Source organism: Narcine bancroftii, chromosome 3 (genome assembly GCF_036971445.1).
Source record: "Narcine bancroftii isolate sNarBan1 chromosome 3, sNarBan1.hap1, whole genome shotgun sequence".
Classification (NCBI taxonomy): Eukaryota; Metazoa; Chordata; class Chondrichthyes; order Torpediniformes; family Narcinidae; genus Narcine; species Narcine bancroftii.
Genome location: NC_091471.1, coordinates 301,656,596 through 301,670,370, shown reverse-complemented (window position 1 = coordinate 301,670,370; position 13,775 = coordinate 301,656,596). Strand labels below are relative to the sequence as shown.

At 35.6% G+C, this 13,775-nt stretch overlaps 1 protein-coding gene across 3 annotated transcripts in view; it reads right to left on the bottom strand.

The window, feature by feature from the left end:
• Positions 1 to 13,775, bottom strand: part of ap3d1 (adaptor related protein complex 3 subunit delta 1) — an 89,663-nt gene that overhangs the window by 49,288 nt on the left and 26,600 nt on the right. Inside the window, exons 2-4 of one of the 3 annotated variants that reach the window (XM_069928736.1) lie at positions 5,089 to 5,184; positions 3,660 to 3,740; positions 104 to 184 (exon numbers count right to left, since the gene is read on the bottom strand). In XM_069928736.1, coding sequence (XP_069784837.1) covers positions 104 to 184; positions 3,660 to 3,740; positions 5,089 to 5,184 — 258 coding nt within the window. Of the gene's footprint in view, positions 1 to 103; positions 185 to 2,295; positions 2,505 to 2,769; positions 2,790 to 3,659; positions 3,745 to 5,088; positions 5,185 to 13,775 lie in introns of those variants that run through there. The other 2 variants (XM_069928738.1, XM_069928737.1) reach the window with 2 other exon arrangements.

Sequence of the window (13,775 nt, the reverse complement as noted above, 5' to 3'; positions counted from 1 at the left end):
GGATAACTGCAAATATGCATCTTTTATTTGTATTTATCTTTTTTGAATTGTACAATGTATATGGCAATAAATTCATGATCTTAAAATGCATCTCCAAACTTGCCTTACGAATCTGGTTTGTTGTCAACATGATTACATCAGTCCCTTCATAAAAACACTGAGAGGCTGTCAGATACCCGATTCTCTGCAGAAAGTAGAAACACACAAAGTTAACAGAGCTCACAATACTTAACAGCAAAAACTAGAGTTTCACTCTTAATCAACACCAGAATGTCAATAGCTTTAAAGATCAAGCTAAAAGGTTAACTGGCTATTCAGCGAAGAAACAACTTGATCAAATGAAGGTTCAAATTAAAACTGCAATTTGTTAAGTGTATTAATTATATTCACCAAGCAGATTGAGGCTCAAAAAAAATGCAAATGTCCATGTGAGAAGGACTGAAATATTCACAAACTTAATGTTCACCATTCCAAAGAATTGGATAACCACACGAGACCCAGCACTGAGCTGAGTGATTGTGCAGAAACAGCAGGAAAAAAAAAGGTACTAATCCAGGTTTTGACTGAAGACCAAAATTGTCAGTGGACAGCACACTTTATGATCCATTTGTAACCATGAATTTCCCCCCAAAAAACTCTTGCTCTAAAGTTGAAAGGTAGTTGATTAATCAATGCTACTTTACAATTGGAAAGCAAGATGTGACTGGAGAACTTCACATCTGTGCAAAGGCATTCTACTTGGATTGTACTCTAGTCTCTGAAAGACCCAAAACTTTAAACAAATAAAATTCTTGTATTAATTATCTTTCTGAATGATAATTTGATGTATACTATTTCAGCTCTCCCCCCACACCCCCCCCCCCCCAACACCTGTTTGGTTGCAACAAGAATTTCAATGTTCATGTACTTGTGTATGACAAACTCATTATCAAGACCTTATGTATGTCCACAAATTGCACATGAAGTAATATATTCAAAGTATACAAAATATATTACAATGTGTGTTCACAGTGAGAATATTGAAGAAATTAAAGAGAAAGATGTGAAACAAATGAAAATGCAAGTTGGCTTAAATTTTAAAAGGGCAAGCATCTTTTCATAGATATTGGCAATTTTGGGAGGGGAAGGGCTGTGGTGTCAATCAGAAGTAATATGCAAGCCATTATCAGGATCACCAGTGGGCTGATAACGCCTCAAACCGTGCATCTTGGCGCCTCACAGTTTGGCGGGCAGCAACCTCCTTTGAAGAAGACCGCAGAGCCCACCTCACTGACAAAAGGCAAAGGAGGAAAAACCCAACACCCAACCCCAACCAACCAATTTTCCCCTGCAACCGCTGCAATCGTGTCTGCCTGTCCCGCATCGGACTTGTCAGCCACAAACGAGCCTGCAGCTGACGTGGACTTTTAACCCCCTCCATAAATCTTCGTCCGCGAAGCCAAGCCAAAGAAGAAGAATCAGGATCATTACACAGAAATTACAGAAAAGGTTGTTCTGGTCGATAAGTATTTAAAAGCTTCTATATAGATACATGATTATGCAGGGTATAGAGGGATATTTATCATGTGCAAACTGCATAGTTTTAGTTTAATTCGGACATAATGTTAAGCACATCCATGCAGATTGAAGGGCCTGTTCCTGTGATGTATTATTCTATATTCAAATCATACTGTTAGTAAAATACAATCTGCTGGAGGTAGTCAGTGGCTTGAACAGCATCAGTTGGGGAAACAGAATGGTCTACATTTTGGATGGAACCCTTCATCAAGAGAATGTGCAGAGAAAAGATATCTTCAATTCTTTGATTAGTATTTTGTACTAATTGGTGTTTTGTCAGATGGCAGTAGGGAAGCATCTCCAAAGGATCACAATGAAATGATAAGGAAACACTGTAGGCAAACTCGTTTTCTACTTAAAACTGGTTTCTGGTCAATGTTGTCAAGGGAGGATGGATAAAGAGGGTTAAGCTGGAGATCAATATTGAAGCTTAGGGTAGACATTTATGTACAGACCTAGTTATTTGTATAATGTGGAGAAAATTGGTCAATATTTGTTGATCACATTGATTCTATCTGTCCCAGTCATTCTGCACCCAATTTCCAACCCTGCCATCTTGGGAGCCATTTCTTACTCCCAACCACTTCATCCAGATTGTTATCCACACTCTTCTGCACACTTTCACTTTTATCCCTCATTTAGGTCCTTTGGGGCTTAGCCAATAAGTATGGAGGCAATATGATGAATGGGCCAGTTTTGTAGCATTTGTCTAGGTCTCACTACCTAAACTTTTCTCACCTCTATCCCTTCCATCTTGTTTTTTTCTCTCCCTTATTTCAGTTTTCATCCTCTTCTCTTTTGCTCTACTTTCTATATATTGTTCCTTGCACGTTGTTGGATGGTCTAGAATGTAGGCCAGCAATGGGAAGAAGGGAATGCAGGCAAGGTTCCAGGCACTTGACGAACTGAGGCAATGATAAAGATCAAGCCTAAGCAGCAGGCACAACCTGGGGATTTTAATACATGCAAAAAAAAAGTCAAAATGAAAATTTAGAATAGCCTAAATTTGAGGAGGGGTTGCAAAAAGCTAAATATGCCAGTTGACACACTTGCTTTTGGGGCGAGAAGCATTGTTTACCTCATTAAGTCAGGAAATGGGGAAGGCGAGCTAAATATGCAGTGCAAGGCTGACAGGTACTACTGCTTGACAGACATACTGGAAAATTTTGTACATTTACATATAAATATAGAATCTTCACTAGATTACTTTACCTTTGTTACATGCGTGATATCTGCCAAATAAAGCAGAGTATCAAGAATTTCAGGCACACAGAGTTTCATCAATCTTTCTGGTCTGAAGCTTCTCCCACCCACAAAACTGACATTGCTCATGAACTGAAATACATTATAACTATTCATGCTCTTTGCAGCTCTAAATGCATTAAGCTTCATCTTTTAAAGGCAAAACATTACAAAACATGATTTTTAAAATATAGAATTATAAAGGAACTGCTTAATGTACATAAATTAAATTATTAAATGCCTGTATATTATATTGCTTACAGGTATGGACTAATGTTTGCAAATAAACATTTTCAGCACTTAAAATATTGAACACATCAAGAATCTTTTTTTAAATTTATTGGAGAAAACCTATTACTTTCTTAAATGCTGATTGTTAGTGAAAGATCTTAAATATGTGATTATCAAATCCATTTTGCGCAGAATCCTGATCCATAATTTATAAAAGCTCTGGAAAGGTGCACAGTTTAATGATGCATCCTTCTTAGAGGCTAAATTTAATACATTAAAAAAAATATATGAATGTGTACAATTGCCTGTTAAAAGAGAAAACCTGTTAACAGAGATTTCAAGGTGGAGTAACTTATTCTCTAATATCCTACCCCTTCAAAATCTTCAGGCACACATGATAAATGAGCAAAGACACACAAATGGAACAGAAATCTAAAAATAAAATTAACAAAATAGACAATTTTCACCATTTCACAATATTTATTAATCTTAAATGCCAGCAGAAAAATTAATAACTAAGTTTTAGCAATTCCATCTTCTCATTACCGAGGACTGCAGTTACTGATAATATACTCTACAGATTATACATATCTACTGAACAACAGAATGACTATTGAATGCATCTTTACCTTGAATGTAAACTTTGATGAACTCATTACTTCTATAATATTGAACGCCGCCCAACTGATGTCATATCCCAGCATTTGTAGCTATTATGGAGAAAAGAGACAATTTAAATGTTATTGGACTTTTATAATTTAAAAAAAGGACATACAATAAACAAAGGAAAATAATCAGAAAGGGTCACATGACCTCCAAGCCTGCTTTACCACAAGTTCATGCTTGATCCTGTTCATCAAATTCACTTACAAAATCCATCCCAGTTTGTCTCAATTCTCTCAAGCATTTAAATACCCCATTATAACTGCAGAATATGCAATGATACAGTACCCACAATATTCTTCAATCAGGATTTCTGAAGATTTATAATTCTTAGAATAATCAAATTTCTCATTCTAGGTCGAAACAGCCGAGCCTCTTGTCCCAAGTCAACAGCCCTTTGAAATCAATCTCTCAGCACCTACGCTGTCAACACCCCTCACAATCTTGTATGGCTCAAGGAGAACAGTATTCATTCTTTTAAAGACCAGTGTACAAAAGTTTATCTTCATAGAATAGCCCTTCATACTACCAAGCAATCTAGAATCTGGACTCCCAATATTTTTTCTGATCAAAATTACATAGAGAAGTCAAAGGTCTCCACACCGACACCATTACAACAAGATTTCCACACACAAGTTTGGGTGCAGGCCATTAGGCCCTTCAAGATAGCCTCGCCCTTTAATATAATCGTTGCTAATCTATGATGACCTCAACTCCTTCCTTGACATTTCTCCAAAAGTTGTTTTTCCTTGATCATGGAAATATTTATCCATCTTCACTCTAAATACTTGTAATGAGCATGCTACCAACACCCAATAGTGTCGAGAATTTCAGAGGTACACGAGAAGGAATTTCTCCAAATCTCAATATAAAATGGTCCCTTACTTCCGATCAGGAACTCTTCCCACTAGTTGAAACATTCTAACCGCTTTTCTGTCAAGCCATCTTAAGATCCCACAAGGAACACAGACCCAACTGGTATAATGTCTCTTGGTCGGACAGCCCTCTCATCCCAGGCAGTAGTGAAATTCCCAGTGAAATTCCTGTTTTGTTTCTTCATCTTTAATTTTTAAAAAAAGGGACCAAAACTGTACATTATTTCAGGCAAAATCTGGAATTAAAATGCAAACAGCAATGAAGTTGGGGTGGGAAGGGAGGGGGGGGGGGGCGTGGTGGGAGGATAGGGAATTTAAAGAAAAATGATCAAGTGTTCCCCAGAAGTATGGACAAACAGAAGAATAAACTAAATTGAAGAACACATGCAAAAATTATGTTATTGAAGGAGGCAAATTATTCCAGATGGATTAGCAAAGCTGAACAAAAGCCCTATTGCAAAACTCTTGCTATAATTTAATTTTATTCAAGCAGATAATTAATATGACATTTTGGACTTACGTATGCAAGTTTGATGACAGCATTGGCCTTAACTGCAATGTTGTCTTGCTTGAGCTCCTGCTTTATTTCATCAATACACTGTGAAATGTATTTGGCCTGAAAACAAGATTAATCAGAAAGCACATTTAGCACTTGAATACAATGGTTATAAAGGAGCGTTTTCAAAAATGAAAACAAGAAAAGTTCTAATTGTTATTTTAAATAGACTAAAATTAATCATAACATCAATGAATATCCCCAGCAAAGTAAATAGCTAGGCCAAATTCCCACCCTGAAGGCAAACAAGAATTCAAAGTTACAGCTAATTTTAAAAAATGATGAGAAGGCATCAAGAAATTATTAATCCAAATTACTGATGAAAAGTCATCACTGTGAAATACTAACTTTCATCACATTCTGCCACAATTATTTCCATCATTTTATTTAGGAATAAAACACGGTAAAAACCCCACACGGTCCAATCCTGGTACATTTTGAAAGGTGGTAGGAAACCAGAGCACCTGGAGAAAACCCATGCAGACCTGAGGAGAATGCACAAACTCCTTACAGATAGTGCCGGAACCACTACGCTAACCATGCTACCATTAAATTTTCTGTTCTCATCATGAAATATTTGACATTGAGATACAGTTAAGGGACTATCATAAGGTATACTATCATAAAACAATCTCAAATGAAACTTCAAACATAAAATGAACAGTTAGCAATTTTCATTCCATAATTTACTGAATTTCTCCAAATTAAGAGTCTTTGAACAAATCTCATTGCCATAAAAAGCAATATGCAAATATAATTAAAATACACATCACATTTTAATTATGACTTGGTTTGGTTATTAAGAGGCAATTTAAAAAACTGCTTCCAGCTTATGTAACACCTGTGGTTGGATGAGGGACAAACTTTACACTTGTAACTCTTCCTCTTTTCAATTCAACTGAAACAAGAGCAGTCATAGAATGAGGGAGCAAACTGAAGTGTGCATTCTTGACTTTAGCCTTATCTACTTAGTCAGATAACCATAATGCAGTGAATTTATATCCAAAGGAGAAAGTTAGGGTTTGGAAGGATGATGAGATGCAGATCTGAAAAAGTGTGTAATGAACATCAAGAGGAATCCTCATGGCACCTCTCACAAGCAGTAACAAAACAATGCACTGCATAGGACTATTATCAACTTCTCATAAGAAGAACGGGTACTTCATTACATATTTGTCTGCCAAAAAAGCCAAGAACCGCATTCCAAAACTCTGAATCAGAAGGAAACTAATTTTACCATATTAATCTGGAGACAGAGCACACCGCAGATGCTAGAATCTGAAGCTAAACACAATCTGTTGGAAGTGGGAGGAAAAGAATGGCCAATGTTGTGGGCTGGAACCCTTCAATCGGGGTTCCTAAAGGAAATGATTAATGCTTAAAGAAAGCAAGGTAATAAAAACAATAATAATATTCTTTCCTTGTTCTTCAGCACAAAGAACAAAATGCCATGCAAAATTCTCAACACCAACACTATTACGTTTCTCTATAATTGTCTCCCACTATTTTATTTTTGATTTCTACATAGCATACTTTTTTTTGATTCAGCCACTTTAACCAAGCATTATATTCAATTTGTAAACAGCTTTGGTCAACCACCTCACTTAAATTTGTTTCTTTCACTTGTCTTTTATTGTCTAGACCTACTTTCACCATCACCAGTAAATGGTGTCTACTCTTACATCACCATAAATTTATGAGTGATCCCATTAATAACCTCATATTAACCCAATTTAATGTAAAAGTATGGAAATGTAATTCATCAAATATTGTCCATTAGATTTGCTCCAATTAACAGCCACATAACCTGATTTTCTCATCTCAATGAATGGTTTCACTCAATTTTCTATCAGGACCATCAAGAAATCAGGTACTTTTTAAGATCAACACGTGCTCATTGATATTCTGGCCATCACACCCTCAATTAGAATTATTAGACGCAAGAACCAAATTTCCAAACACAAATTGGAAAATTCTAATCAGTCAGAAATCAATCCAACTCTACTCCCCTTCATTCTCACTCAGTTAAGTCGCAAACCCCCCTCCCCTCTTTAACACAACCCAAAGCCTGATAAATGAGTCAAAGGTTCCATTTGACTTCTCCTTCCCATGTATTCTGCTTAAATGGTACCTGCTGAAACTACTACCACCAGCTTTATGTACACTATTATGAACTAAAACCATTTCTAGTTCCTTAAACTGAGGCATTTGTAGTAATGCATCTATCCTGTATGAACATTAAATGCTCATATTCCCTTACAAGTTAGCCTACCAGTTTATGTACAGAGCACATGTATACTCCATTGCCTAAGGACAGAAGTAACTCAGTATGCATTGATGACATTCAATATAATAGAATGAATAGAATTAAAACGGTTACTCTGAATATAAATCGTTTTCAAAATAGTGGTGAGATCACATTAATTATTTGTTCATATTCACACCATCACAACCTGCCAAAAAACCTACACAAAGATGATATGCAGTGAGGATTCAGTAACTTTAAGACCAAAACAAAATCCTATTTACACTTGGTAATCTGAATAACTCGCATTAATGAAGCATTATTGATGTGAATAACCTATTAATATTCATTGGCTCATGACAGCAAAAATTAACATTTTTCCTTCTTGAAAAACTTCAGATATTTTCAAAAGATATTCAACTTTTAAAATTAAGCTATAAACTTTGCTTCAAATTTGTTACATGATCACCGCTGTCAGAAGAAATTGATAGTAAATGAACAGTACAGCGAGTTAAGCCAACAGATGAGCTCATATTGCACTTGGATGTCATCATGACATTTCCAACCTGTGAAATTCGGAGGCATACTGTGATCAATCATAGCTTTTTTACTCACCCCTCCCATGAAAGCTAGTTTACAAGTAGAATTTTACATTCCTCATTGATAATATCAATAAACTATCAAATGCTTTTTGAAATTTAATTTAACTACCAAAGTATGGGAAAAAAATTCTTTGTTAGTCTAAGTAGGAGAGAAGTCCAACCTGAAGGTAAATATCAGATTAAAAGCTTCCTCTGAAAGCTTTAAGGAATTTTGTTTGCTAACATTAAACAATGAAAACACAATGTAATATGTCAGAAATCTTCAATCTTTATTTCAAAAGAAACAATTAATATAACAGCCATTTCAGAATATACAAATATTTCAAAGTAGAAGCTAGCTGTTTTTGAAATCACAAAGCGTAATTGTGCAAACCACACTATGAGAAACAGAAACTGCTTGGTCACAGCAAGGAGTCACTTGATACAAGTGGTTGGAAAATGATCACTGTTTATGTATTGAAAAAGTGCCTCAACATGCACATATTTGAGTTAGAAAAGGAATTTCAGAAAGATGTTACAGAAGATCAGAAAATAGAATTATCTAGGCTGAAATTGAAATATAATACTTTGCAATCTTATCAATTTGAATGTGTTATTAATAGGACTAAACAACGGTATTACGAAGGGGAGAGAAAGCACATAAGGTATTGGCGTGGCAATTAAAGAAAGAACAGATAGAGGACTACTAATGCTGTTAGACGGAATTCTCTTATTACATAAACCTCGTGAGATTAATGATGAATTTCATTCATTTTATAAAAAGTTATATACATCTGAAAAAAAAACAAGAAACTGAATTGATTGATCTTTTAATCACAGTTGAATTTACCGATATTAGAGGATGCAGATATACAGGAGTTAGAAGAACCATTTACTGATTCGGAAATTGAAATGGGCTATGTTGGAAATGCCGAACGGTAAATCGCCTGGTGATGATGGATTTTCGGTTGAATTTTATAAAAAATTTAATGATGATTTATCTACAGTGTTTGGGGATATATTACATCAAGTTGGAGAACATTATGAATTACCCGAGTCTTGTTCTAGTGCTTTAATTACAGTAATTCCTAAAAAAGATAGAGTTCCTTTGAAAGTATCTTCATATAGACCAATTTTGTTGTTAAATGTAGATTATAAAATAATAGCTAAAATATTAGCGAATAGATTGGCTAAATTTTTACCAAAGTTGATTCATATTGATCAAACAGGTTTTATAAAGAATAGATATGCTTCAGATAACATTTTGCGTGTGATTAGTTTAATAGATTTCGACAATCTTTAGATCACCCGATGGTGATATCCTTAGATGCAGAAAAAGCATTTAATAGAGTTGAATGGAATTTTTTGTTTAAAGTTTTGGAGAAATTTAAGTTTGGTCCTTCTTTTATTGGATGGATTAGGGCTCTATATAGTAAACCGGTAGCTGGAGTATTGACGAATGGATTGATTTCAGAATCTTTTAACTCGATCAACTTGTCGAGGTTGTCCTTTACACCAGCTTTGTTTGTGTTAATGATTGAACCTTTAGCACAGTTGATAAGACAAAATACATAGATACAAGGTATGAAAGTTTTAGACGAGGAGTATAAAATTAATTTATTTGCTGATGATGTATTGGTGTATTTAATAAACCCAGCTCAGTCACTTTTGCATTTGAAGGAATGTTTAATACAATATGGATGCCTTTCTGGATATAAATTTAATTGGAAAAAAAGTGAAATTTTACTGGTAAGTGAAGGACATTATTCAGTTTATAAGAATATTATTAATTTGAAGTGGACTGATCGAATTAAATATCTGGGTATAATTTTGAATGTTAATTATCAATCTTTATATAAATTATGTTCTGTTAATGAAAAATATTAAAACTGATTTGATTAAATGGAAAGATTTACCTAATAATTTAATGGGAAGGATAAATACAATTAAGAGGAACATCTTTCCACATATACAATATTTGTTTCAATCTATTCCATATTTACTTGATAAATTTTTTTTAGAGATTTGAATAAAATGGTTAGGGAGTTTTTAACGAAGGGGTAAATTTTCGAGAGTAGCTTTGAATAAATTAACTTGAAAATACGAGTTAGGGGGACTACGTTTACCACATTTTCAAAATTATTATGAAGCAGCCCAACTTAAATTTATTAGTTCATTGATGGATTTGGTACGGCCTCCTAGTTGGGCTAAAATTGAGATGGCAAGTATTTCTGAATTTGAAATACATCAATTTTTCTTTAGCTGGAATATAAATTTGTTACAACAATATAATGTGCCTATACTAAAACATTTAATGAAGTTATGGAAAAAGAAAAATAAAATGATAGGCTCTAGGGATAAATTATTGGCCTTGACTCCGTTGTATAATAATCAACTTATTTCTTTTTCAATACATAATCAAAGTTTATTGTATTGGAGATTTAAAGGTTGAAAAATTTGGGAGATTGTTTTAAAGAGGGTAAGTTTTTATCTTTTAATCAGATGAGGGAAGATTTTGGTATTCATAAGAACTCTGTTTCTTTATTATCAAATTCGATCTTTGGTAAAATGTATGTTTGGTAAAGATACGATTTTACCTAAAATGACTAAATTTGAGACTTCTTATGAAGGTACCAGAAAAGGGTTATATTTCATTTATGTATCAAATATTACAGGATGGTATGGATAAAAAGGGTTGGGATAGATCTAAAATTAAATGGGAAGTGGATATTGTTTTTATTTTTTCTCAAGATGATTGGTTAGATATTTGTTATGATAGTGTAACTAGATTGATAAATGCACGTTATGCAATGATTAATTACAATTTTTACATCAATTATATTTGACACCTGAAAAATTTAAAAAATATGGTTTTAATGAATCAGATTTATGTTTTAGATGTGGTGATACGGTGGAACTTTTTTTCATGCTGTTTGGTTATGTATACATATATAATCTTTTTGTAAGAAAATTCAATCGTTTTTAGAATACCTGTATAAGATTAAAATAGTTTTAGATCCAACAGTATTTTTATTGGGTAGTTTGCAAACTCTGAAAGGTTTTCAATTAGATAAGTTTCAGCTTGCTTTTGTATATTTATCTTTATCCGAAGCAAAAAAATGTATTGCTCGTACATAAAAAGATACAAATATGATTGATATTATTAGATGGCATAATGAGATGAAATATTGTTTAATAAATGAAAAAATGACATATGTTTCACATGATAATTATAATTTTTTATTAAAAAGTGGCTGTTATACTTGGAATATTTACATTTCAATTTATGTTGACTTGATTTTAATATGTATATTTAACTTTTTCTTTAATATTCTTTCTTTTTTTTATAGGGGGGGTTCTTTTTTTTATATATATATATAAAAACTTTCATGTTCATGTTTAATTGCTGCATATGTCATATATTATTTGTTTTTTGAATGAATAAATAAAGTTTAAAAAAACATACACATATCAATATATCTAACACTGGAACACAACAAACATGATTGAGGCATTCTAGTGTGGGTTGGCCAAACAACGAGTCCACATTAAGACTGCAGAGAGAAAGTATTTTATTAGTTGGATTCCAATCAACTCTGAGACTGATGAGATTAATGTACTACAGAGATGTGTAAAAGCTACCAGGTAGCTGAGAATAGGTACTGACACAGAGACAGATGAATGATTTAGGCATTAGAACCTCAAAACATTTTAATGTATAGATATTTTTGAATAAATAGGTTACAGACTAACTACCATCAAAGTACATCAGATACAGATGATCACATATGATGGTTGTCAATTGTCTATCCAATACCAATGCTGTATCCAAGTCTAAACCTTGTATTTGACTTTCCTCTCCTGTCCCTTCTGTTGAATATACTGCAGTTCCACTTTTACACATCAATACTAACAGAAGTCATCTGTAAGCCCAAGCAGGGGGGCAAAAAAATTCAAAGTCTAGCATATTCTTCATTCTACCATCATTGTCAAACGATAGATCAAATTATTTTCAGCAAGAAGAACATAGAACCAACAAAATTAGCTGCTCCACTGTTGAAAGGAATTATACATGGTTAGCAAAGTGGTTAGTTAGTACAGTGCTATTACAACACCTTGTTTCAGCATCATGCTGAAGAAGATTGAAAAGAGGGTTGGTGCGAGAACACAGCCTTGCTTCACGCTATTGTTAATGGAGAAGGGTTCAGAGAGCTCATTGCTCTATCTGACCCGACCTTGTTGGTTTTCGTGCAGTTGGATAATCATGTTGAGCAACTTTGGGGGACATCCGATGCGCTCTAGTATTTGCCAAAGCCCTTTCCTGCTCACGGTGTCGAAGGCTTTGGTGAGGTCAACAAAGGTGATGTAGAGTCCTTTGTTTTGTTCTCTGCACTTTTCTTGGAGCTGTCTGAGGGCAAAGACCATGTCAGTAGTTCCTCTGTTTGCGCGAAAGCCGCACTGTGATTCTGGGAGAACATTTTCGGCGACACTAGGTATTATTCTATTTAGGAGAATCCTAGCGAAGATTTTGCTTGCAATGGAGAGCAGCGTGATTTCCCCTGTAGTTTGAGCAGTCTGATTTCTCGCTGAAACAAGCCATGAAAGACCTCAACAATGAAGACACTGTTTACATCCGTTACCGCACGGATGGCAGTCTCTTCAATTTGAGGTGCCTGCAAGCTCACTCCAAGACACGAGCAATTTGTCTGTGAACTACTCTTTGCAGATGATGCCGCTTTAGTTGCCCATTCAGAGCCAGCTCTTCAGCGCTGACGTCCTGTTTTGCGGAGCCAAAATGTTTGGCCTGGAAGTCAGCCTGAAGAAAACTGAGGTCCTCCATCAGCCAGCTCCCCACATGACAACCAGCCCCCCCACATCTCAATCGGGCACACAAAACTCAAAATGGTCAACCAGTTTACCTATCTCGGCTGCACCATTTCATCGAATACAAGGATCGACAATGAGATAGACAACAGACTCGCCAAGGCAAATAGCGCCTTTGGAAGACTACACAAAAGAGTCTGGAAAAACAACCAACTGAAAAACCTCACAAAGATTAACGTATACAGAGCCATTGTCATACCCACACTCCTGTTCGGCTCTGAATCATGGGTCCTTTACCGGCATCACCTACAGCTCCTAGAACGCTTCCACCAGCGTCGTCTCTGCTCCATCCTCAACATTCATTGGAGCGACTTCATCTCCAACATCGAAGTACTCGAGATGGCAGAGGCCGACAGCATCGAATCCACGCTGCTGAAGATCCAACTGCGCTGGGTAGGTCACATCTCCAGAATGGAGGACCATCGCCTTCCCAAGATCGTGTTATATGGCGAGCTCTCCACTGGCCGTCGTGTCAGAGGTGCATCAAAGAAGAGGTACAAAGACTGCCTAAAGAAATCTCTTGATGCCTGCCACATTGACCACCGCCAGTAGGCTGATATCGCCTCAAACTGTGCATCTTGACGCCTCATAGTTTGGCGGGCAGCAACCTCCTTTGAAGAAGACCGCAGAGCCCACCTCACTGTCAAAAGACAAAGGAGGAAAAACCCAACACCCAACCCCAACCAACCAATTTTCCCTTGCAACCGCTGCAACCGTGTCTGCCTGTCCCGCATCGGACTTGTCAGCCACAAACGAGCCTGCAGCTGACGTGGACTTTACCCCTCCATAAATCTTCGTCCGCGAAGCCAAGCCAAAGAAGAAAAAAATTACAACACCAACAACTGGAAATGGGATTTGAATCCAGAGGTGTCTGTAAAGAGTTTGTATGTTCTCCCCGTGTCTTTGTGGGTTTCGTCTGGGGGCTCCAGTTTCATCCCACT